Source organism: Carassius gibelio, chromosome B19 (assembly GCF_023724105.1).
Source record: "Carassius gibelio isolate Cgi1373 ecotype wild population from Czech Republic chromosome B19, carGib1.2-hapl.c, whole genome shotgun sequence".
NCBI lineage: Eukaryota > Metazoa > Chordata > Actinopteri > Cypriniformes > Cyprinidae > Carassius > Carassius gibelio.
Genome location: NC_068414.1, coordinates 23022099 through 23045687, shown reverse-complemented (window position 1 = coordinate 23045687; position 23589 = coordinate 23022099). Strand labels below are relative to the sequence as shown.

At 37.9% G+C, this 23589-nt stretch overlaps 2 protein-coding genes across 4 annotated transcripts; one reads left to right on the top strand and one right to left on the bottom strand.

Moving 5' to 3' along the window:
- The first annotated feature begins 3480 nt into the window (after positions 1 to 3480).
- On the top strand, positions 3481 to 6918 carry psmb4 (proteasome 20S subunit beta 4). Its single transcript, XM_052584587.1, has 7 exons — positions 3481 to 3648; positions 4231 to 4437; positions 4542 to 4688; positions 5626 to 5707; positions 5808 to 5924; positions 6047 to 6135; positions 6770 to 6918. Exons 1-7 carry the CDS (start codon positions 3482 to 3484, stop codon positions 6780 to 6782), a joined length of 822 nt encoding a protein of 273 aa, XP_052440547.1. The 5' UTR covers position 3481; the 3' UTR covers positions 6783 to 6918.
- A 165-nt stretch (positions 6919 to 7083) lies between these two features.
- On the bottom strand, positions 7084 to 22919 carry pogza (pogo transposable element derived with ZNF domain a). Of its 3 annotated transcripts, none has more exons than XM_052584584.1 (18): positions 22774 to 22919; positions 21406 to 21503; positions 21122 to 21226; positions 20859 to 20938; positions 20667 to 20760; positions 20039 to 20245; positions 19757 to 19951; positions 19078 to 19166; positions 18584 to 18933; positions 18348 to 18502; positions 16182 to 16282; positions 15914 to 16060; positions 13136 to 13270; positions 10469 to 10656; positions 10131 to 10331; positions 9936 to 10048; positions 9805 to 9829; positions 7084 to 9422 (listed from the first exon to the last, which is right to left on the bottom strand). In XM_052584584.1, the coding sequence occupies exons 1-18, from the start codon at positions 22782 to 22784 to the stop codon at positions 7787 to 7789; spliced, it is 3930 nt and encodes a 1309-aa protein (XP_052440544.1). In that variant the 5' UTR covers positions 22785 to 22919; the 3' UTR covers positions 7084 to 7786. The 3 variants fall into 3 exon arrangements, with proteins under 3 accessions (XP_052440544.1, XP_052440545.1, XP_052440546.1); XM_052584585.1 differs by having other exon boundaries at positions 9805 to 9826; XM_052584586.1 differs by lacking the exon at positions 22774 to 22919 and adding an exon at positions 22174 to 22756.
- Between the last annotated feature and the right edge of the window lie 670 nt (positions 22920 to 23589).

The window sequence follows — 23589 nt, the reverse complement described above, 5'->3', positions numbered from 1 at the left end:
GGGTCCTGAGGAACAGTAGCTGCCTGTCTCCTCCTCCGCCCTCTACGATGGAGAGTCGGTGGCGTTGAGTCGGCCATCTTGTGCTGTGGTGCTGGGCTGGCGGCCATCTTGAGCTGTGGCGCTAGGCTGGCGGCCATCTTGGGCTGTGGGGCTAGGCTGGTGGCCATCTTGGGTTGTGGGGCTGAGCTGGCAGCCTTGTCTGGAAACTCTGGTGTGGTTGTTGCATTCCACTGAGCATGATGGTGCAGGTAATTGGTAAACCCCCAAAAGTCCAGGATCTCTAACCCCTTCATCTCCCATTGAGGTAAAGGATCATCCAGGCAATTATTAAACCAATCCTTTAGTGCTGCATCATTGTAACCTAACCCGACTGCCAAAGTCCAAAACAATTGCGCCAGGCCACCCACCTCCCTTCCCTCTTGATGAAGGGTGGTTAAGTTCCGGAATCTCCCCCTCCGTTCCTCCATGGTGGCTGGGGAACCGATTCGAAATCTCACACCGCTGGATCTAGGCATGATGGAGTCCTTCTGTCACGGTGGGGTTTGGGAAAACACAAAGAGAGGGTAGATCCAAATGCAGGTAAGGGTTTTTATTTAAACAGAGGGGTAACTACAAAAATAAACAGTCATGAGAGACAAACGTAACCAAAAGAGGGAACCGGATGAAACGGGGAACTCGGAAGAATGAGAAGGTAGAGGAAGTCTCGGAGGAACGAGAGCATGAGACACATAGGGTAAGGACTCCATGATGACAACAGAGAAAGACAGCTCTATATAGGGAAACTAATGACAGAGTATTGTCAACACCTGTGCGATTCTAATTGGAGTGCAATTACTGTGAAGACACAACCAGACTAGCGGAATTAAAGTGCCTATGGTGAAGTGCCTAAGGGGAAGTGAGCTCACTAGGGAACACCCAGGAAAACAAAGACTGGCAGCGTGACATAAACAGATGAGTTTTTAGTCTGCATTTAAATATGACTAGTGTTTTAGCACATCTGATCTCTTCTGGAAGCTGATTCCAACTGCGAGCAGCACAATAACTAAAAGCAGACTCCCTTTGTTTTGTGCGAACCCTTGGTATTTCTAACTGACTCGATCCTAATGATCAGAGTGGTCTGTGAGGTTTATATTCAGTGAAAATATCTGCAATGTATTCAGGTCCTAGGCCATTAAGTGATTTATAAATAAGTAAAAGTACTTTAAAATCAATCCTAAGTGTAACTGGAAGCCAGTGTAAGGGCCTGAGGACTGGTGTGATATGCTCAGATTTTCTGGTTGTAGTCAGAATCCTGGCAGCAGCGTTCTGGATGAGCTGCAGCTGTCTAATGGTCTTTTTGGGAAGGCCGGTGAGGAGATCATTACAATAGTCCACCCTGCTGGTGATAACAATTTTCTTCAAGTCTTGACTGGAAACTAAACATATAATTCTTGCAATGTTTTTTAGATGATAGTATGCTGATTTAGTTATTGCTTTGACATGACTACTGAAACTAAGGTCTGTCACCAGAATCACACGAATCTATAAAATAAAAGGGGGTTTGATTTAAGGGTCCATATCCACATGCAATGTCAACATTTTAGGCTCAGGGTGTATAAAATGATCATCATTATCTATTATGAGGTGGCTGATTCACAAAATGAAATGTAAAGCATCTGTATCCAGTTAACTTTTATTTGTTAGTCTTGCCAATAACTCCCAAGGTTCAATACAGTGTTTATTCAGCTGCTAAAACAAATGGCCTTTACTTTCTGATGTGAATGGAATTTAGCATCCTGGTGGGATTGTTTCTTGAGCAGGATTTTACTATTTACATGCTGTGAGGAATGGAAGGTTTCAGGCACCCCATGAACAGAAAGGCCTAAAGTTAAAGGGTCATATGATGTTGCTAAAAAGAACATTATGTTGTGTTTTTGGTGTAATGAAATGTGTTTATGGGGTTTAAGGTTTTAAAAAAAACACATTATTTTCCACATTTCCACATTATTGTTGCTCCTCTATGCTTCACCTTTCTGAATCATGTAGATTTTTACAAAGCTCATTTTTCAGAAAAGCGAGGTGTATGCTGATTGGCTAGCAATCCAGTGCATTGTGATTGGCCGAAAACCTCAAGCGTGTAACGGAAATGTTACACCCCTCACCATATGATGCTGTGTGTCCCTGCTCAACGAGACAAAGCCAATAAATCCCATTACAAACGAGGCATTTGTTGCATCCAGTGGGGACATAATTAATTATTATAATGACTTATATTGTTTTTTACTTGATGTGTTGCATATCGCACCACATAACCATGTCTGCATTTGTAGAAATGACAAACACCAAGCGCTACTCTACACTGCTTAAAACTCACGTTTGAATGTTCAGTGCAAAATTCTTTAAATATAAAAAATTATCTTACAGGCTGTGTGTTAGAAGCGCCAGACTGTCCTTGCAAATATAGAACTGTCCCACTTTATTGAACAGCCTTTGAGCACGGAAGCATTGTAGGCTATTCTGCATGTTCAGAAAACAGTCCTCCATTAAATGTTTATGCAAATCTTCCCACAAAGTGGCGTAGACATGTGAGGACATCTTAAAACAAGTCTCAAATTTTATAAAGAATATATCTTTGGATATGAGACTTTAGTCTTTGCAACTTTACAGATCTTCTTTATGCACCAACAGCTTAAAGAGAAAGGACAATTTTTTATTGCTTCATATGAACTCTAACATGATCATTCCACGATTTTATTAAATGTTAATTTGTCTCTTTTGATGTCACTTTAGAATCAGTATTAATTTAACTTTTAGTTTTAAGAAATAAAAAAGTTAATGTATTATTTCTGTCAACTGGAGAATCATCATCAACCTCTTAGCTGTTGAAGGAGGGTCATTTGTTACCTGCCATTGAGCAGACACTTTTTCCCTTTGAACATTCTCTTATTCTTTAACTAGACCTAACTGTATTTATATGAGACCTGACCAATGAACTGAAGCTTAATCTATAGAGCTGTTCAGTCACGACAAGTTACAGGCCATTCGCAGAGAAATCTCATTTCCTTTGGGTTTCGAGCACTGGCTTTGGATTTATGAGTACAATAACATCTAAGCTATATAACATCTAATACTACAACAGTAAACTCAAAGTCTTGTGTAGTAGTAATACCATAATGTTAAAGGACTTTACTACTCAAAATAAAAATAAAAATAAAATAATTGAACTGTTCTTTTTTTATTCTGAACCCATTTTTAATATTCTGCTTAATTTTATGTAGCCTGAGTAATAAGTAAAATATTAATTTGATTTTTAATTTTTTTTTATTCATATGTATTATTATTATTATTATTATTATTATTATATTTAGCTTTACATATAAACTTCAAAAACATCACTTTTGATAAGGGCTACTGATTTCCCAGCAGAACCCATTCTACATCTAAAGAAATGCCCATATAAAAAAACACAACCCAATATCCCACAATGCCTAGCGCGTATTACATGCAGCGCATAGCGGTACCGTCATTTCCGTCAGTTCTGAACATGGAGGCGAATGGATTGAAGTTGAATTTCTGGGAGAACGGACCGAAACCCGGTCAGTTTTATTCATTCCCGGGTAACAGCAGCAGCAGTGCGGCTCCAGGATGTGGACCCATCAAACACACACTGTAAGTTCATCACGACTCGTCAGTTCAGTAAATCGCAGTCAGTAAGTTTGTTCTTTCGATTTGCCTTTCTCTGCTGCATCATCATGGAGGAAAGCTGCTGTTTACCCCGGAAACTGTCTCCTTCATATATCTTTAAAAATATATTCGATAAGTTATTTGTTGACGTTACTCTGAATGTAATTTATATCTCTTTCTTTTTCCACTCTTCATCTAGTGAAAAAGTACGAGTGTAATGGTCCAGTGCTAAGTTAGCTTGTTAGCAACAATGCTAATGATTCGGCAAATATCAAAACCAGTGTTTTAATATGCTTATTTATATACAACATATATGTGGAAGTATATGCGAAGTACAATATATATGTCTTGGCATAATTGTGGACATAAATGAGACTAATAAAAACAATGATTAAAATAAAAATACATTACAAAATCTAAAGGGCCAATTAATAGAAATCTGCATTTTTTTTTATCAAATAAATGCAGCCTTGGTGAACATAAGACACTCGAAAAATCTTTCAGACCTTTGAACGGTAGTGTTAAATGCATGTATTTTCTGAATGTATAATGTTGAATGTTTCTCAGCAACCCCATGGTAACGGGCACATCAGTGCTGGGGGTGAAGTTCACTGGAGGTGTGATCATTGCTGCTGACATGCTCGGCTCTTACGGCTCTCTGGCGCGCTTCCGCAACATCTCCCGACTCATGAAGGTCAACAACAACACCATCCTGGGAGCCTCGGGGGACTATGCTGACTACCAGTACCTTAAACAGGTCATTGAGCAGATGGTGTAAGTACACACACATTTGCTTATGATTTGGTTGAATACTTTTTCAGGTTTGAGACCTCATATCAGTGAACGTTAAAGGTTGAACTCGATCTATGTTTGTTTAGGATTGATGAAGAACTTCTTGGAGATGGACACAGCTACACCCCCAAAGCCATCCACTCCTGGCTCACGCGGGTCATGTACAACCGCCGCAGCAAGATGAACCCCTTGTGGAACACAGTGGTCATCGGTGGATTTTACAATGGAGAGAGGTGGGACAGTGTCCAGACGACTACTGTTGAGTGTATAAACTAGATTATTTGCATTTGAATGAAAGTTTTAAAGTTTTTTTTTGTAATCAGTTTTATTAAGAAGTGAAAACAGAAAGAAGGAGAAAGAGACTTGATTTTATCTAATGGAAATCACTCTCAAATAACAGGTTGAAAAATTTAGATGTAAGATATTGGTGATTAAGTTTGCTAAGAGGTGAATTTATAATGTGCAAATTATTAATTGATGAAACATTATAAAGATAATTATTATGTATTTTTTTGAATTACTGTTATAGTGTGTAATATTCAAGTCACATTTATTTTATTTTCACAAGACACATTTTGTTTCATGGTGGTAATGTTTATAATAAAATCCTAATATCTTCATATCTAATAGTGACATTTAGCAGATTAGAGCTGGGTGATATTGTAGTTTACATTTTGCTCTATAGTAATTACAGTATACATAGAGCTGGGGTGTATTACTGTTAGATTTTGTGATGGAGAAAAAAACAGGCAGTTGATATTTGCTATATAGTATGCTTCACTTTCCATGAGTGTATTGTATGTATTTATTTTACTTTATTTACTGAATGTTAATAGCTTATATTTTTGACAATATAAAATTTAAACCGCTTATTTTCTATACCATATTCTATATTGTAACAATTCTGTATTTTGAAGCACTTAAGTGTAATAAATACTATATAATGAATACTTATAGTAGTTGTATAATTCATTATTATTTATATGTAGAATAATTTCAGTTATTCACCTGTGAGTTTTTGTTCAGTTTACAACAATTATTATTCAGTGAGGTTTTTCATTTGCAGTTATATAGAAAGTAATGTCTGTTTTGTGACTCGATGACTTGGAGTTGACTGCTGTAATTAAAATTTCATTGAGCACTGTTTTTTTGTTGTGTTTCTCTCTTAAGCTTTCTTGGTTATGTGGACAAGTTAGGAGTTGCATATGAAGCCCCAACAGTAGCAACAGGATTTGGTGCTTATCTGGCTCAGGTAATGTTTTCTTTCCTTTTTTTTCATCAGATATTCTTGCTTTTTAAATTTAGTTATAACACTTTATATGAGCTCATCATATACACTTGTGTTTTTGCAGCCCTTGATGAGGGAGGTGACGGAGAACAAGGTAAAAATCACAAAGGATGAGGCACGAGCGCTGATAGAGCGATGCCTGAAAGTCCTGTACTACCGTGATGCCCGCTCCTACAACAGGGTAAGACATGCTCCTTCCTCTCTTTGTCCTTCATGAAAAGAGCGTTATCTCAGGTGCAACATTTCATTGTAAATGTGTTTCAAGAAACTGAAAATAATACATTTTCTTGGGACTTCCTGTAGCATGAAATCGCCATTGTAACAGCTGAAGGTGTTGAGATTATAGGACCACTGTCATCTGAAACAAACTGGGACATTGCCCATCTGGTCAGGTAGGCTGAAATTCATGATTCTCACCATTTATGGTTTAATAGACATTTTATGGTATTAGTATAATGTACACTTCTGTTTGGAAACACAGGGTTGGTAAGGCTTTTTAATTTGATTGAAAATGCAGGTTTACAAGCTTCAAGTTTTTCAGTAAAACAGTAATATTGTGAAATACTTCTGTACATTGATTTATTTTTTCTGTTTTACATATTTAAAAATGTCATCTATTCCTGTGATGGCAAAGCAGAATTTTCAGCAGTTATTACCCGTCTTCAGTGTCACATGATCCTTAAGAAATTATTCTAATATATTGATTTTGTGCTCAAGAAACCTTTCTTATTATGATCAGTGTTGAAAACATATTCTGATTAATATTTTTGTGATACTTTGATGAATCTAAAGTTCATAAGAACATTTATAAATGTCTTTACTGTCACTTTTAATTCAAGTTAATGTGTCCTTGCACAACAGAAGTATTAAAAAATTACAAAAGTAAAAAGTTCCGGACCTCAAACTTTTGAATGATAATGTATTTAGTACATTGCAAGGTTGTTGGATATAGATCAGTGGAGTGCATAGTTAAATCATGATTGCTGATTCATTGTATTGACCTACTGATGTTTGTTTTTATTGCAGTGGTTTTGAATGAGTTTTGTTCTGCTGCCCATTTTGCCACATCATCTTTGGATCTCTTAGCACCACCAGATCAATACTTGTATTGTCAAGACTACAGTTAGAATTGTTTCTTGCTCTTTTGTTATACATAAATAAACTTCATAAAATTGTTTGCTTGTGTTCATTGTTCTCCTATCAGTAAATCAAACATTCATATGCAATAGTTTTCCACCAAGGGCGTTTATAAGGGTGAGTTACATTATTGACAGTTTTCCAACTCATCATTTGTTCATGTGCCCCACCCCCGCCCCTGAAAAAAAAAAATAGAACAAGGATTCGTAAAGGAAATCTGTAATTTAATGAAATATCTACATATGTTTGGCAAACATAGAAATACATGGCTGAAATTAAATTTTGTAGAGGGGCCAATGAAAACATGGAGTAAAAATGCCCCGAAATACTGGTTCAACTAAGCCAGCGTAAAAAAATAAAACAAAATTCCCCACAGCCCTGGTGAGGTAAAAATGTTACATTCTACCACATTAAAAGACAACACATGAATGTTCTTAAAGGAAAAACACAGTGTTTGCGTACATTATATCCCTAAAAGTGTTTATTCATTATGTGATCAAGTATGTTACAGTATAACCCTAAATACACTAGGTAATGATTTCAAATAATTTCTATTTACATTTATGCACATTAAGATAACAGAGATCAAACCTGATGAAAAGGTGATAAGCTCAACCACAGTGTGTAACACGTTGCACTTTTGTATTTCATTGAACAATAGAAGCCATAACCACACAGGAACTTCACACTAGGGATCTTTAGCACCCATTAATGCAACAATATTTACACGTGCTAAAAATAATCTGCATTTACAGAACTCATTTTCATAGACCCTTCAGTTGAGTGGTTCATTTTATTCTGGAAACACGAAATCTTGGTGGAAAAGGCACACTAAACACCTGCAGTTTCCAAAAATTTCCTTGACCTGTAGAGAGCTGACAATACTATTCTACTATACTATTTGACTTAATGATCTAGAATTTCTGAATCCTCAAAACCATGGAAAGACTCCACATCGCTGTCCTTCTCAAAGAGCTTTCTTAACGCAAGCATGCCTGATTGTGGAGAGGACCAAGATTCTGCAGAAACAATACTAGAAGTCTCAGCTTTCTGCTCCTCGACTTTGTCTCCTTGCAATCTACTGACAAGCAAAGCTTCAGTAAGACTTCGCACCAGCTCAGATGATTCCTCAGATGTTGCCTCTGGGTTAGTGCTCAAAACCCGATCAAAGGAGCGAAAAAGTAGTTTGGGCTCTGCTATAAGGACATCCAATACCTCAATAAGCCATCGAGACAGCAGAAGTGCAAGGTCAGCTGGTTTGGCTCCAACCAGTTCTTGTGGCGCTTTTGTCACATGCTCACTCCAGCGAGCCTGCATAAACTCACGCAACACTGGCCCCATACAGGCTTCAAGGGGCTGCAGACGGCGAGAGCAACTGCGTGGGATCAGGCCTGGAAGAGTGTTAACACTGTTGAGCATCACCAAGAATTCATTGGACATGTGGCCTTTGTATGTGTCCATTATCAGCAATCCTTTGCCTCCAGAACTAGGGTTGATGTGCCGACACCACACTTTGTCCAACCAAAGCTGAAGTCTCTCTTCATCTGTGAACCCTTCTGGCCTAGCCTCCAGGATTAAGAAGTCTGGCAATGAACTTGTGTCCTCCTTGAGAAGTTCACCTCTGAGGAAAACCATGGTGGACAGTATGGTCCCATCAGCCAGGGCTGTGAATACAACATCTATGAGTGGATCTGTGGTGCCCATCAGCTTAAATGCAGACAACATGGATGATGAATCTGCAGAGGCTTCATCCAATTGCTCCATATCTACAAAGATGGAAAGCTCCTCCATGGCACCAATAGAAGACAAACTAAATGATTCGGACTTCACTTGATTTTTTAAAAAGCTACTGAAGGTGCTCACGAGCTCTTGGGATTTACACGGTAGCAACTTGCTGGATGTGGCAAATGCTTGCAAGCCCAGATCATGGCGTAGAAAGAAATCAACCATCGAGTCGAAAGAGATATCTTGCACACCATGACTTCTCATGAACCCAAACAGGTTAGATTCATCGATAGGCAGTTGTTGCTCACGTTGGCATAGCACCCATTCGACTAAGCTATCAGCCACCTCTGATGTAAAACATTCTTGGCTTTTCAAGGGATCAAGCTGAAGCTGCCGTTTCATAAGTAATGACTGGACTTCTTCCGGTGGAGTGTCAAAGTGATTGGAGGCCTGGGGGACCCCGCAGCAGAGTGCGTACAGTACGACTTTCAGCTGTCCCATGGTAAACAAGTTTTCTGCTGTATGTTCTGTATTAACTTCAGAAAGCCCTCCATTCAAATTTGACTTCAAAGCATCTGGATTGGCTTTACATATTTTGTCTGGGACAGCACTTAGTTCAATTGGCTGAACCACAATGGGAAGTGATTGTGTGCAAGCGGGGCTAGCAGGGAGCGTTATTGTGTAGCTGGGTCGAGGAAGGGAGTTGGAGGACAGTGGAAATGAGCTACTGTCCACGTGCTTCACTTGCAAAGGCAAAAAGACCCCGTCGTTGAGTCTTTGACCTCCTCGAAGAAGGTCCGTTGGGATGAAGACAAATCTATAAATGACAGTAATTCATAAGTTACCTCTTCTGCTGAACTGAAAGTTAAATATCTAGCAACTGACTCCCATTGACTTTCATTATATGGAAAAAAAATATTTTTGTGTAAAGGCTTTCACACTGCGTAGTTCTAGAAACTGAATTCTAGGAACTAGCCAGAATTGTAGGTGAAAATGGAATGTAATCTCACAGAGAAATCTGACTAAATCTCCTATGACAACTTGCATGGTTACATATAATTGAGGCTGAGAAAAGAATACAACACTGCAGACAACACGTAGCTAAATGCCACTGTCGCTGTTATCCAAACATTTTTGAGGGATGGTAAATGACAGATAAAAATTTTTTTTAAAATTTAAAACAAATGGAGCCAACTTACCTTTTATAGCCAAGTGAAAATCCTTCTGAAACAGAAGGAATATCATTAATAACTTGATTGTGATAGGATCATTATTAAAAGCTTAAGTTTTCATTGTAAAAAAAAAATTCAGACAGAAATAACCAACGTACCCCGTATGGTGCAATGGCTTGCTTGATGTTTAGGATAATCAGCAAGATGTTTGGCCATCAAATCTCCAACCTGAGTTTTGTATCTACATGTGGTACAGCTTAACCGCCCCTTCCTGCAAACATTTTAATTATCATAATTGACAATAAATGTAACATTACAAGCATACCAAAAGAAGAGGGAAAAAAATATCTTACTTTGGGCAGGGTTTGTATAGGGTAATATATTTTTTTGTGCTTTTGCGAGGAACATGTTCACTGATCATGTGATTGGCATATGCCCTGGAACAGCAGGTGTTGTATCGGCAGAGGGAACAGCTCACATAGGTGGGGAAATGGTTGGAAAAATATGGAATGTCATGGTTGCATTCCATGCAGAAGTGTTTTTCTGTTGGCTTGCTGGAAGAACAAGATGATGGCCATTCGTCAAAAGATTAATATCTATAAATATCTTTATGAAAGTCTGATCCGTATTTTGTTTACAAACAAAGGTAAATAGATCAATCAATAGATAGATCAAGCAAGAAAATACTCACCACTGACTCTGAAACTTAACCATTAGCTCCACCATGCTTTTCACTGGTTTTTTCTTCATGGGACTGACTTCACTGGTGACATTTTGAGATGCTACAAGTGTTGATGTGGTGTTTTGGAGAGTCTTCAGTGGAGGTGCTACTAAATTTTCTCTGTTGTCAGTGCTGGCAGCATAAGCTCGGATGGTTACCTGAAGCAGTCAAGGAAAATGGTAATGTTATCAAACAAGCAGTTAAAAAGCAATAAATCAGTAGCAGTAGGGGTGTAACGGTACGCAAAAATCAAGGTTCGCTATGTACCTCGGTTTTAAAGTCACGGTTCGGTTCATTTTCGGTACAGTAAGGGAAAGAAATGCAAACATTAAACTACAGGTTGTTTATTACTATAAACTTTTTTTCAACAATTTGTTAACAATTTTTAATAGTATTTTATATATATATATATATATATATATATATATATATATATATATATATATACATATATATACACATATATATATATATATACACATATATATATATATATATATATATATATATATATATATATATATATATATTAGGGGTGTAACGGTTCACAAAATTCACGGTTCGGTTCGATACGATACACTGATGTCACGGTTCGGTTCGGTTCGGTTCGATACGTTTTAGATACAGCAAAATGTAAAAACATCTCAACTTTTCAGAATGCCGCAAGTGCACCGCGGGTCATGTGACAAGAACCAACCAATCAGCTTCATCCTTTCCCGTAACAACGTTGAGAGCTCAGCCAAGATGAAGGAACAGCTGATCATAGTTGTATATGGATTGCAATTTTGAAATAAATTTAGTAGCAGAGCTACTGCAAGCGATTTTTAGAGCTGCAAATCCATTTATCCTTCGCTGAAATGTCCGCGTCTCATGGAGAGAGCACGTCATTGTTGCTTAGCAAAGACAGACGCCTCATGAGCGCTTCTGCCCGAGCGCTTTGGAAAGGAGGAGAAAGACGCGCTTAGCGTTTTCCATGCGTTTTTAGGCACGATATGTGAACGGTCCCTAAGGCGCTCGCTCACTCAGCACGCGCTGAAGGCTCGTTGCAAAATGTCTAATGCATTTAACAGACCAGAAATATAAGATCCTAAAATAACCAACAGGTCTGGTGTTTGGGTTGGATTCCCTGTAAGCTATAGTGTCTAAATGCTGCAGGGATAGTTTGCTGCGTGCATGTTTCTCCTTTTTTTCGTCTTTTCCCAGATAGTACTGACGCATATATCCCCGCTGGTGTTTTTTTTATTTTTTTATTCCCGCTGCAGATGCGACATACCGTTGTTTTTTTATCCACCACTCTCTTGCCATCACCATTATAGCTTAAAGGGAATCCAAAGTGCACCCAAACACCAGACCTGTTGGTTATTGGAGGATCTTCTATTTCTGGTCTGTTAAACGCATTGGCTATTTTGCAACGAGCCTTCAGCGCGTGCTGAGTGAGCGAGCGCCTGCTGAGTAGCCTAACATAAACATATAAGATAGTGTTTTTTTCTTCTTCGGGGGTGTCAGGGGAGTTGCCTGTTACGTTGTTTGGGTTATTGGGCTACCTTGTTGAACGCATATCATTATATTTCTCTCTCTCTCTCTTTTTTTTTTTTCAAATATAATTAATTACTCCAACGAACCGTTCGGTATACATAATGCGTACCGCGTACCGAACCGAAAGCGTCGTACCGAACGGTTCAATACGAATACGCGTATCGTTACACCCCTAATATATATATATATATAATAAAAAAAGAATAAGAAATAAAATACTGCTGCAAAATTCTCCACTAAATAAAATACTATCAGTCTCAAACCAATATCATATAATAAAATAGAATGAAAAATATAAATAAATATCTATGATTACAGTGCACCAATTACCAATCCCAGTTTGTAGGCCAGCTCATATTTAAAATATATATATAACTTTTACAAAGTGTAAAGTGCAGCATGAACCGTTTCAGTTTTTAGACCTGCTCAGATTTCGTTATTGCGTTGGACAGATTGGAATTAAGAGCAAAGGTCTGTTTAAATGTCGACGGGAGCTACGTTTGAGTTTCGTTTTTTTTCTTCTAGTTGTAGTGATGTTCACACTCGCATGATGCCTTTTGAAAACATTAGGCCAGTGTCACACTGGCATATTACACCTGTCAAGCATAGTCTATTTTGACGGTGTCCTTTATCAGTAGGCTTCATATTTATGCTCAACTTGAAGTATAAATATTGTTGTCGTGAAGACAAGATCCTGGTCTGTCGGCGGTCTCCCTCTATGTCACCTACAAAAGGATAAGCGTGCCAGCGCCACGTCAGGCACGATTCTGGTGTGTAAGCAGCCATCACGCAACTGACACACAGCAGAAACACCACGCTCACGCCATGCAGCCAGTGTGTCACCGGCCTTAGAATCAGCTGCAGGGCGGGATTTGCACTGAACACGGAGACTTCCGCCACTTAATATGTTCGTTTGGAAACACGAAAATGTACCTATTTTCCGCAAAACAAAATATTGCATTCGGTACACACGTTCACCGTACCGAAAGCCCTGTACCGAAACGGTCCAGTACGAATACACATACCGTTACACCCCTAAGTAGCAGTATAAACATCAAGTGACATGGCATCTGTGATTGGGAGTTAAAAACATAAAGTTACCCTAGTGCCAGGCACAAGACCCTCCAATTGCTTGGGCTTGACAAAGGTCCTGTGAAACTTTTGTCTGTGATGCAACTCGTCCTTCTCACGGATGAACTGAAGTCTGCACCTGTCACAGCGCCTCGCTATTTTTTTCTGGATGAAAAAAATAAAAATAAAAAAATTACAAACACATACCTTAACAGGATCTTTCTGACACATCAGTCAATATTAACATTTAAAAGAAAAAGTATCAGTGTTAATTTCGTTAACGAAGATGACGACGAAAAATATTCGTTAACGAACATTTTTTATGTGACTAAGACGAGACGTTGACAAGCTAAATATAATATCTGATGACGAAATTATGACAAAACGTATGCCGCGTCTTCGTTAACTAGACGAGACTGGACTATAATTTTATTTGGAGACTACCGGACATTCAAAATGCATCATATACAGGCTATTGTCCTTCAAAATGTGCATCCCTGTCAGTGGATTGTGATTGGATAAGGGCCGTTCGCATATATATTCTCAGTATGGCAGCCGCAGTGGATCAATAGACTAATAAAACGCGAACTAGTGATCTGAAACAATGGCCTCAGCACCCGAAGGAGTAGGGACGAGGTGAACAGACATCCAGTTTTTCCCGGGAGTCACAATTCTTTGTCGATTAACTTAAAGTTAGTGAAGACGGGATAGGCGGAATCACGCTGATAGAAATGTTCTCGCTCTAAGTTCTCATCTACAGCGCGCGATCATTTCTCAGTGCTCAAATACACACACAGCAGTCCAAATGTTTATTGTGTAGAGTATCTCACGTAAATACAGTAAGTTATGGATTAAGTGAATTTGAACAGGTGGATGAAAACTGAACGTGTGTCAGTATTTCATGCATGCCTTCCGTCTTAAAAGACCGCATTCCAAATATATATATATATTAGGGGTGTAACGATACGCGTATTCGTATTGAACCGTTCGGTACGACGCTTTCGGTTCGGTACGCGGTACGCATTATGCATACCGAACGGTTCGTTGGACTAATTAATTATATTTGAAAAAAAAAAGAGAAATATAATGATATGCGTTCAACAAGGTAGCCCAATAACCCAAACGACGTAACAGGCAACGCCCCTGACACTCCCGAAGAAGAAAAAAACACCAACTTATGTTTATGTTATGTTATGACTCAGTCAGGCGCTCGCTCACTCAGTACGCGCTGAAGGCTCGTTGCAAAATGGCCAATGCGTTTAACAGACTAGAAAAAGAAGATGACTCTCAAACATATTGTTTGAGATGCATGATTCCATCTATGAGCTGCTCGATCAGAGTGACATGAGAGCCCCTCCTTAGAACATTATTTGTAAATCCATGTTATGGTAAGTGTGCACGTGAAGTCTTTGCACACTTTCTGAAATCCACACTGTGGTAAGTTTGCACACTACACTAGTGCTCTGCATTCTTTCTAAAATCCTATATAGTGAGGGCTTCGCGCGGTTGCTTCATTGCTTTAAAAAAAAAAAAACACCAGCGTGAATACTTGAAACATGTCAACTCATTTACGCCGACATCACCTTATTGTGTCAGTATCTGGGAAAAGACGAAAAAAAGGAGAAACATGCACGCAACAAACTATGCCTGCAGCATTTAGACACCAGTATTATAGCTTACAGGGAATCCAAAGTGCACCCAAACACCAGACCTGTTGGTTATTTTAGGATCTTATATTTCTGGTCTGTTAAATGCATTAGACATTTTGCAATGAGCCTTCAGCGCGTGCTGAGTGAGCGAGCGCCTTAGGGTCCGTTCACATATCGCTCCTAAAAACGCGTGGAAAACGCTAAGCACGTCTTTCTCCTCCTTTCCAAAGCGCTCGGGCAGAAGCGCTCATGAGGCGTCTGTCTTTGCTAAGCAACAATGACGTGCTCTCTCCATGAGACGCGGAAATTTCAGCGAAGGATAAATGGATTTGCAGCTCTAAAAATCGCTTGCAGTAGCTCTGCTACTAAATTTATTTCAAAATTGCAATCCATATACAACTATAATCAGCTGTTCCTTCATCTTGGCTGAGTTTTCAACGTTGTTATGGGAAAGGATGAAGCTGATTGGTTAGTTCTTGTCACATGACCCGCGGTGCGCTTGCGGCATTCTGAAAAGTTGAGATGTTTTTGCATTTTGCTGTATCTAAAACGTACCGAACCGAACCGAACCGAACCGTGACATCAGTGTATCGTATCGAACCGAACCGTGAATTTTGTGAACCGTTACACCCCTAATATATATATATATATATATATATTTCACCCAAAAATGAAAATTGTCATAATTTATTCAAGGTTTTCCAAATTCAGTCCTTGATTCAAATTCATCATACGCTTAATTGATTTGGTCTAAACAAAGAAGAATTAATGATTATTATAATTTGAAAACTACAAATAAAATAGTTTGGCTGACTAAAAGTTGACAAAAATGCAATGACTTTTCATCGACTAAAACTAGACTAAAACTATGAAAGACTCAAATGACTAAAATGTGACTAAGACTATTAAGCATTTTTGTCTCAAGACTAAGACTAAGACTAAATAAAAAATGCCTGCCAAAATTAACACTGAAAAGTATCTCTTATATCAATAAATAATGAATAAATCAGCAGACAATCAATAATTGATATTCCTACATCTAATCATAGTAATGCATTAGTTTAGGATTTGAAAAGTCTTTCCATATTAATAATGATTTAATATCTCAACACTTGTTATCTATAATAAAGCATGTTGTAGTGCTAAGCACTTTCTTTACCTGATGTCTAGTGACATGCATTTGGAAGCCGCCACAAGACTTAAATACTTTTAAGCAAAAGGGACACAATAAGATGCAGGTGTTCTTGTGCTGCTCTGCAAAGTGGCTTATGACATCTTCGTAGAAAGAGGAGCGGAACTCGCACACCTGAGGTACACAAGAGTAATTGATTTACACAAACATTTTCAAGAAAAAACTATTGTTGCTCAGAGGAAAGTTAATTAATACATGATTAATAATTAATACATGAATACACAAAATCAGTCACCTGACACATGTAGGGCATCTCGCCAGGCTTGTGCGCATGTTTCATGTGGTTCAGAAAGATAGGTTCATTCTCAAAGGACCACTCACAGATCTTGCACACTTCTGTATAACAGAATGAAATGTTAAAGGTTGACACTAAATTACCTGCAGTCAAATATTAATAACTGTATTGGTTCTCAAACATTACAATTAGTGGTTGACTGATATTGTTTTTTGTTTTGTTTGTTTTTTTACAGCCGATGCAGATATCTTGGAAAGCAAGCGGACCGATATCATTTTTAAATTAATATTTAAAAAATGTGAAATCATTTGAAAATCGACTAAAAAATAAATGTGTGAAATAAACATATTTATACTTAATATGATAAAGTATTTTTCACAAATAAATAAATATAGTAAAAAAAAGTATGTAAACACTGTAACCAGTCGGTGTGCATTGGGAATCGTATTTTTCAAATAAAGCCAGGGTAACACTCATTTTACATACAGTACACAGAGAAAAAAAAACATAAATATGGCATTGGGCAAATGCATAAAGCGTAGCATAATTTGAAATCATGAGTTTAAAGTTTAAAAGTCCCCTTCTTCGTGATTCCATGTTTTAAACTTTAGTTAGTGTGTAATGTTGTTGTTAGAGTATTAGAGTATGAATAATATCTGTAAAATTCTAAAGCTCAAAGTTCAATGCCAAGCAAGATATTTGATTTAACAGAATTCGCCTACAAAAACGACCCGTTTGGACTACAGCCCTCTAGTTCCTGCAGTAATAACGTCACTAAAACAGTTTTTTTCACGTTTTTTGACTAACCACTGCCCACATGAATTCACAAACAGGGGGCGTGGCCTTGTTGTGCTCTGACGGAGAAGAAGGAAGAGCTGTTTGTTTTTGTCGCCATGTCGTTGAAACGCTGTTTTTTTTCATCTCTGAGTCCAATCACCTTTGTTTGGGCTTCCCAGGAATGCTGTACTTTGAGATTAATGGTTACAATTTATGTTTAACTCGGTTCCCGAAAATTATAATGCACATGTAAAACTATGTGCAGCTCATTTTGCTGAGGACAACTTCCTCAGTCTCAATCAGTTTAATGCTGGATTTGCACAAAGATTATTCTTGAAAGATGGAGCAGTTCCCTCTTTGTCTGGAGAAGGCGTTGTTTATGGACCACAACTGGTAAGTGTATTTTATTATTTAAGTTGGTGCGTTTAACAGTTTCTGTAACTTATTACACAAAGGGCAACGCTGTTTAGCTTTGTTAACTAGATGTTAGGGCTGTGCAAAAAAACAAATGCGGTTTTCATGCGCATCTCGTCAGTAAAAACGCTCCTGTGACTATAAATACATCTCCAGTACGTGCGTTTTAGCCCAATCACGTTACCAGGAGGGCAGCCTGCTCTCAGCTGCTGTCGAATCACAACACAGGTACCGCTGGCCCAATCAGAGCCCGTTACGTATTTCTGAAGGAGAGGCTTCATAGAACAAGGAAGTCATCAGCCCGTTTTTGTGACAGTGAAAACAGCAGTATACAGATAGGTGAACTGTGTGAAAAATACTGTGTTTTTTTACACGCGAAACATGAACACAATGTGTATTGCACATTGTAAACACAATCAAATCTTCAAAAAAGTGCGTAAAACGGGACCTTTAAAGCATTCAATTCACATGGACTGACCGTCACGCAGAGTTTGCAAGGTTTGTGATTTTAAATGTTCATTAGTCATTCAAATATTTGTTTAAATTATATAAATGCATATTTTCTTAAAGCTGACGACAAACGAGAAAGTATTATAATATTTGCCTATCACTAATAATATAAAAGCAATTGTTACAATAGCTGTTGTACACATTAATTCCTTTGTTTAAACGCTCTGATTATTAGACAGACTTCTAACCATATTAGACAGAACTGCTAACAAGGACGATTAACAAGGAGAATGTGAGCACTTTGTTCTAAGGTGCTGCCTTTCTCAGCACCGTCAAAATAAATGTCTAGTACGTCATCAAAATAAGTCAAATACATCGGCCAAGCAGGAAAACTTATCAGCCGATGCCGATATATGCAAAATGGCAAATATCTGCCGATATATCGGACTTGGCAATATATCGGTCAACCACTAATAAAAATGTATATAAAAAAACAAATATTTAATTCCAGGGGTATAGACTTACTTGAGGAATCTGCTTTGTTATGGACTGTCTCAACATGGCACTGCAGAAGAAAAGGTGTCGAGAAGTTTCTGTAGCAGTGCTGGCACATAGCATGATAGTCTACTTCCCCTGTTTGTCGCTCCAACTCCATGTGATGTTTTGTGTGGTTCATCAGCCTTTAAAATGAGGGTTAAAGGATGAAAGATCTTTTGACCTCAACAACTCCCCTCAAAAAAACAAACTGAAAACCAACTTACTTGATGTTGCCTTTCACCTTCTTGTCACAAAGTTGGCATTTCATCATGATAGGCTCTGCACTGGGTCTTACTAGTGCAGGCTGGCCAGGGTGCTGCCCATAGAAGAAGTCTTCAACTAACATGATCATTCTGCCCTGCTCATCAAAATCCCCAGAGCGAGGACTAGGCGTTCCTTCAGGTATCTCGGAAGTGGTGACGTGTTTGAAAGTCTTTTCTGAGGATGTGGAGAAGGACACTGGAGTCTTGGATGTGGAGGGGTTTGAATGGGTTTTGTCACTCGGACGCTTAACCCTTTTTCTAGCTTGGGCTGTCAAGTCCCAGACACTCTTGATAAGTTCTTGATTGCATTGCTGGACAATGGGGAAGAAGACAAATGAACATGAGTAAAGAATTTGGTGAAAGGTTTACATAATTCTCACAGTAGAGTTTCTGAAACAAATCTGAAGCATTGTTCATATGCATTTAATCTCAAAAGGATATGGATAAAAACTTACACAGTAGTATCCACGGAGGGACAGAATCTTTTGGTAAAAGGTCTTACAGCGAACACAGAATTTTGATGAATTGAAGCCTCTCTTCAATGCTGTAAAACAAAGATACTCCTCTCAATTCCTTCTCTTCATAGGATAGTTCGCACACAAAAATAAAAGTTCTGTCACCATTATCTCTATAAATCCATATGACTTCTGGTCATCATCAAAATACAAAACTAAGGTATTTTTAAACCTGCAAACCTGTACCTCAATAGAATGTCCACTGAAATGTTACACTTTAAAAAGTTCATTAAGAGATTGTAAAATAAATCTAAGTCTTCGGAAAAGACACAATCTATTTATATAATGAATCTCTTTTATTCACATGATCAACGCACATGCATAGGGCTCATTAAATATGGTAAGTGGAAGCACAAAAATGCTTAATTGACATGCGAGAACCAATTAGGTTTATTCTTGCAAAGTACAGATGAGCCAAAAGCCTAAATTAAGTCAAGATCAATTCATATGGATTCAATTCATTCAAATGATGACAATTTTCATTTTTGGTCGAAGAAATCCACCAATCAGTAATATTTAATCTCTAAACGGTCCTTATTTAAAGCAATAACAACACTAAGAATTGCAACAAAAGATGAGATCTAAACAGAGATCTGTTTTATCAGAAAAAGGTCCTGACCGTTAGTTGCTGTGGCTGGAGCAGGTTTGTTGACCTGAAAAAGCCCTCCAGACAGGATCGGGGCTGGAGCTCTGTTTGTTATGTTGTTTTGGATGGTGACGGCTTTGTTTGTCTGCACTACTGAACTCGCTACTTGACCAGCAGCTACAGGTGCTCCAGTAAACTTAGTAAACTTTATTACTTTTATTGTTGCTCCTAATAAAACAACAAAATAAACATGAGGTAAATCATCTAAAATGTTTTGGTTGTAAAATCTGAATTATCAACTGCATAAATTGTCACCTGGATTTGCGGCTGGTAGGACGTTGGAGGGTGTCATGTTAAGAGTGGTCACTCCGGGGGCTGCTGAAGTGATGCTTTGTAGATTTGAGGGGTTGCTGATGGTCAAAGTGACTGGGATCTGCAATGCAGAGATTTTTCCAGGGGTTGTTTGCTGTACTGAACTTGCTGGGGTAACCATCCGAGGAGCAATTAACTGTTGTGTCTGAGCTGATAAGGACAGACAAAAGTATTTCAGCAAAATAAGTACTGTTTTTGAGCAGCGGAGGAATACAAAAAGAAAACTAAATGCCTGGCAACAGATTTTTGGAATACTGTAGACTCTTGAACACTATTTAGTCTGATGCAAGAGCATTCACACTGGTTGTTGAATGTTGAAATGTGGATTTTGCAGATGAGTGTAAGAGAGGAGTTTGGTTTAAGTCAGGCATACGTCACCAGAGAAGTGCGTGTAATTTTTTTAAATTAAACACTGAGGTCAAAAGAATTAAACACCAATGAATTGTTCACCATATGATATATAACATTTAAATGTTAATTTCATTGCCATCTTTAAAGAGAGCAATGCATCCCACAAAATGTGTCTGAAAGTAACTGTGAAATAAAATCACTGGTTTGAGGTAAGACTTACCAGAAGTCAGAAAACTAATAGGTTGTCCATTCAAAAGGTAACCAAGTGATGTTCCCAAACTCATTGAACCTGCCAAAGGCTGCCCTGGATTTGGCTAAAACAGATGACCATCATTTAAATACAACATGTCTAGTTTCAATATGTAAACAGAAGGATAAATGCCCTATTGACAGTAAAAGAGAAAACTAAAACCTGTGCGCTGATGAAGAAGGTTTGGCCACCGGCAGCTCCAGCTGGTTGGGCAGCATTAGACAGTAATGCAACAGCAGGAGCTAGCAGTAAAAACAAAACACTTGATTGTTTATGTCCACACTGAAGCTGCACAGATTTTCTTTTTACATTGCTTTTTCAGTGTTTCTAAACGCAAACTAGTGACCACTAGGTGGCAGTACATGAAAAGGAAGTTCTTCCAGGCTTTGTAATATTTTTTAGAAGCATGTTTGTTTTCTTCTTACCAGACGCCAAAGGCACAGCTTGATTTGCGAGGTCCGTAGTAGCTGAGGCTGGTTCAAAGGTGCCATCAGACTGTTTTGGTATCAGTGCACTATTGCCACTCGGGACTACAGTAATTAAGTAAATGAATAAATGAACAAAAGGCATAACACTTTTATTTGTAATTACACACATTTCCGAATATATGATTAAATGATATTCATAAAACACTTCAAAGCCTGCTAGACCACATACATTTAAACAATAAATAATAAAGAGTAGTTTAAACTTATATTTTAAAAATTACCTTTATTATATATCTGGTTCCTGTTTTCTGTAAAACTCTGGCATGGCTCTAGATCATCTTCATCACATTGCATGTAAAGGTCTGATTCTGCCATGTTTCTGTAAACAGAAATGTATTCTTATACAGTCAGTCATCACTCCTGTCAATAAGACTAGTAATGTTTGTGGCTAAACATATAACAATCTGCTATAAAGTGACAACGATAATAATAATTGTTGTTGTTATTATTATTAGTTAACATGATAATATTAATCTTTTTGTGCAGCTTTTAATCATATATTCTATATTTGTATATACATACATTTATTATATAACAACTTATTATTTTATAACAACAATAAGTTATTACTGCAAAACAGCAAATGTACTAATGATAAAGTGGAAAGCAGTGGAAACGTGCCCGTAAATATTAATTATTTTAGTTGTCAGTGCTTGTGTTGTGGCTGTCCTACTCAAAGTTATAAACAAAAACTTTAATATTTTGTTTTACTTTTTGTCATACTTTGGCAGAAAGTGACATAGATCAGCTGCTAAACCGATTTGTTGATTCCGTATCGACATCCTGTCATCATAAACACGAGTCCCTTTAACGCCCCAACAGACGCACGCGATCCTCCCGTATAGCGCGCGCGAGGCTAGCGTTAGCACGCTCTGCTAACTGCACTCATGCGAGACCCCGTGCTAGCATTTACCTGACTGAACAACTTTTAACAACTTCTTTACAAACACCGACGCGCCGTTTTCAGAAAGAAGTAGAGAGACTCTTACCTCGTGCACGGTTTTGCATATAAGCAAGATATTATGCAAATTTACAATGCGTTATTTCCTTTAATTCTTCGCGGGCTTTGCCATGATGGAAAAACAATGATCCCTGTTCTGCAGACGTTTTTCCCTCTTTGCTCGCGGTGGTAGGCGAAACATTTAAAAACGTCACTTCCACGAGCGTTTCCCTGCACACTGATTGGTTGCGATATTTGTGAGAAAGGCGGGTTGATCTTGATTATTCATTATTTAATAAAAAAAAGCGAATAAAATAGTTAATGTCTATGCTAGCGAAGAGTCGTTGTTACATTACACGCATATAATGATATGAAAAGGTGCCTGAAGTATCACTTCCAATAATAAGCATACATGTTATAATGCCGTTTTATCGAAGATAATTGCCATTTACAGTAAATATTAACATTACGATTTTTTTTCTTCACATTTTTCAGCATTTGTGGTGCTATTCACTGCACTGATTTGGTTGTTTTATAACGGCAGTGTCTATCTGCTCTAAACAGTGTGCACAGCCACTAGCATAGCTGGCTAAATACTGTAGGCTAATGATCCAACACGATCACTGCAGAGTTAACGATACAAACTCACGTCTCGATCATCGAAAGCAACACATTTACTTTTTTTAGTCAATGTATGCTAGTCTCGCGCCCTAACTAATAGCTCCTGCCAGCATAATCGTTTTCTTATCGTAATAGTCTTCACTCTATGGCTTCACTAATTCTAAGATGGCGCCTGATGTTTAGAAGTCAGGAATGCATTACTGACATAAGATATTATTAAATGGTTCTATCCAAAAATTGCTCGATTGAGACACCAACTCTTTCATAATAAAACGAGTATGTTTTTCCAACAACACCAACACAGTTTTGTGATTTTTATAGAACGAATTGGTGTTTTGTTCAATTATTGTTATAACGTTTATAAGTAGTAACAAAGAACGAAGCCCCTCATGTTTTATAGAGTCGTTCAGTTTATACTCTTAAAACCAAGAATATTTGGATTTTAGAGCAATGGCTTCCCCTCGAGATGTTCCTGTTTTCTTTCCCATTTCTTAGGATGATGGTTTAAATTTAAAAACATAACTTAAATAAGATATGTTTTGTTCATAATTCATAGCCTACCTTAAAACCTTAGGCATGAAGCAGCTCCGTTTTTAAAGTATGCGACGATTTGTTAGCACTTTGTATTAAAAGCAGCTTCAAAATTCACATTTGTGTAACCAATTTATGGGTATCTATGGTTTCGTCTATCTATGGTTCATTTATCATCCATGGAACCTTTCCATTGCAAAAAAGGTTCTTTAATGGAAAAGGGTTCTTTAGATTATTAAAATGTTCTTCACATGCAGAAAAATGATTTTAAGATCGCCTCACTAAAAGGTTCTTTGGGGAATCCAAAATGGTT

Bases quoted from the DNA above. Each gene is read 5' to 3' on its own strand.
- psmb4 (XM_052584587.1), top strand. From the start codon at position 3,482: ATGCAGCGCATAGCGGTACCGTCATTTCCGTCAGTTCTGAACATGGAG. The intron at 5,708-5,807 runs GTAATGTTTTCT...GTGTTTTTGCAG, and splicing joins TTGGTGCTTATCTGGCTCAG to CCCTTGATGAGGGAGGTGAC. The intron at 5,925-6,046 runs GTAAGACATGCT...GACTTCCTGTAG, and splicing joins ATGCCCGCTCCTACAACAGG to CATGAAATCGCCATTGTAAC.
- pogza (XM_052584584.1), bottom strand. The intron at 21,227-21,405 runs GTAATTTTTAAA...TAATTACTGTAG, and splicing joins GAACCAGATATATAATAAAG to TCCCGAGTGGCAATAGTGCA. The intron at 10,049-10,130 runs GTAAGATATTTT...AAATGTTTGCAG, and splicing joins CTATACAAACCCTGCCCAAA to GAAGGGGCGGTTAAGCTGTA.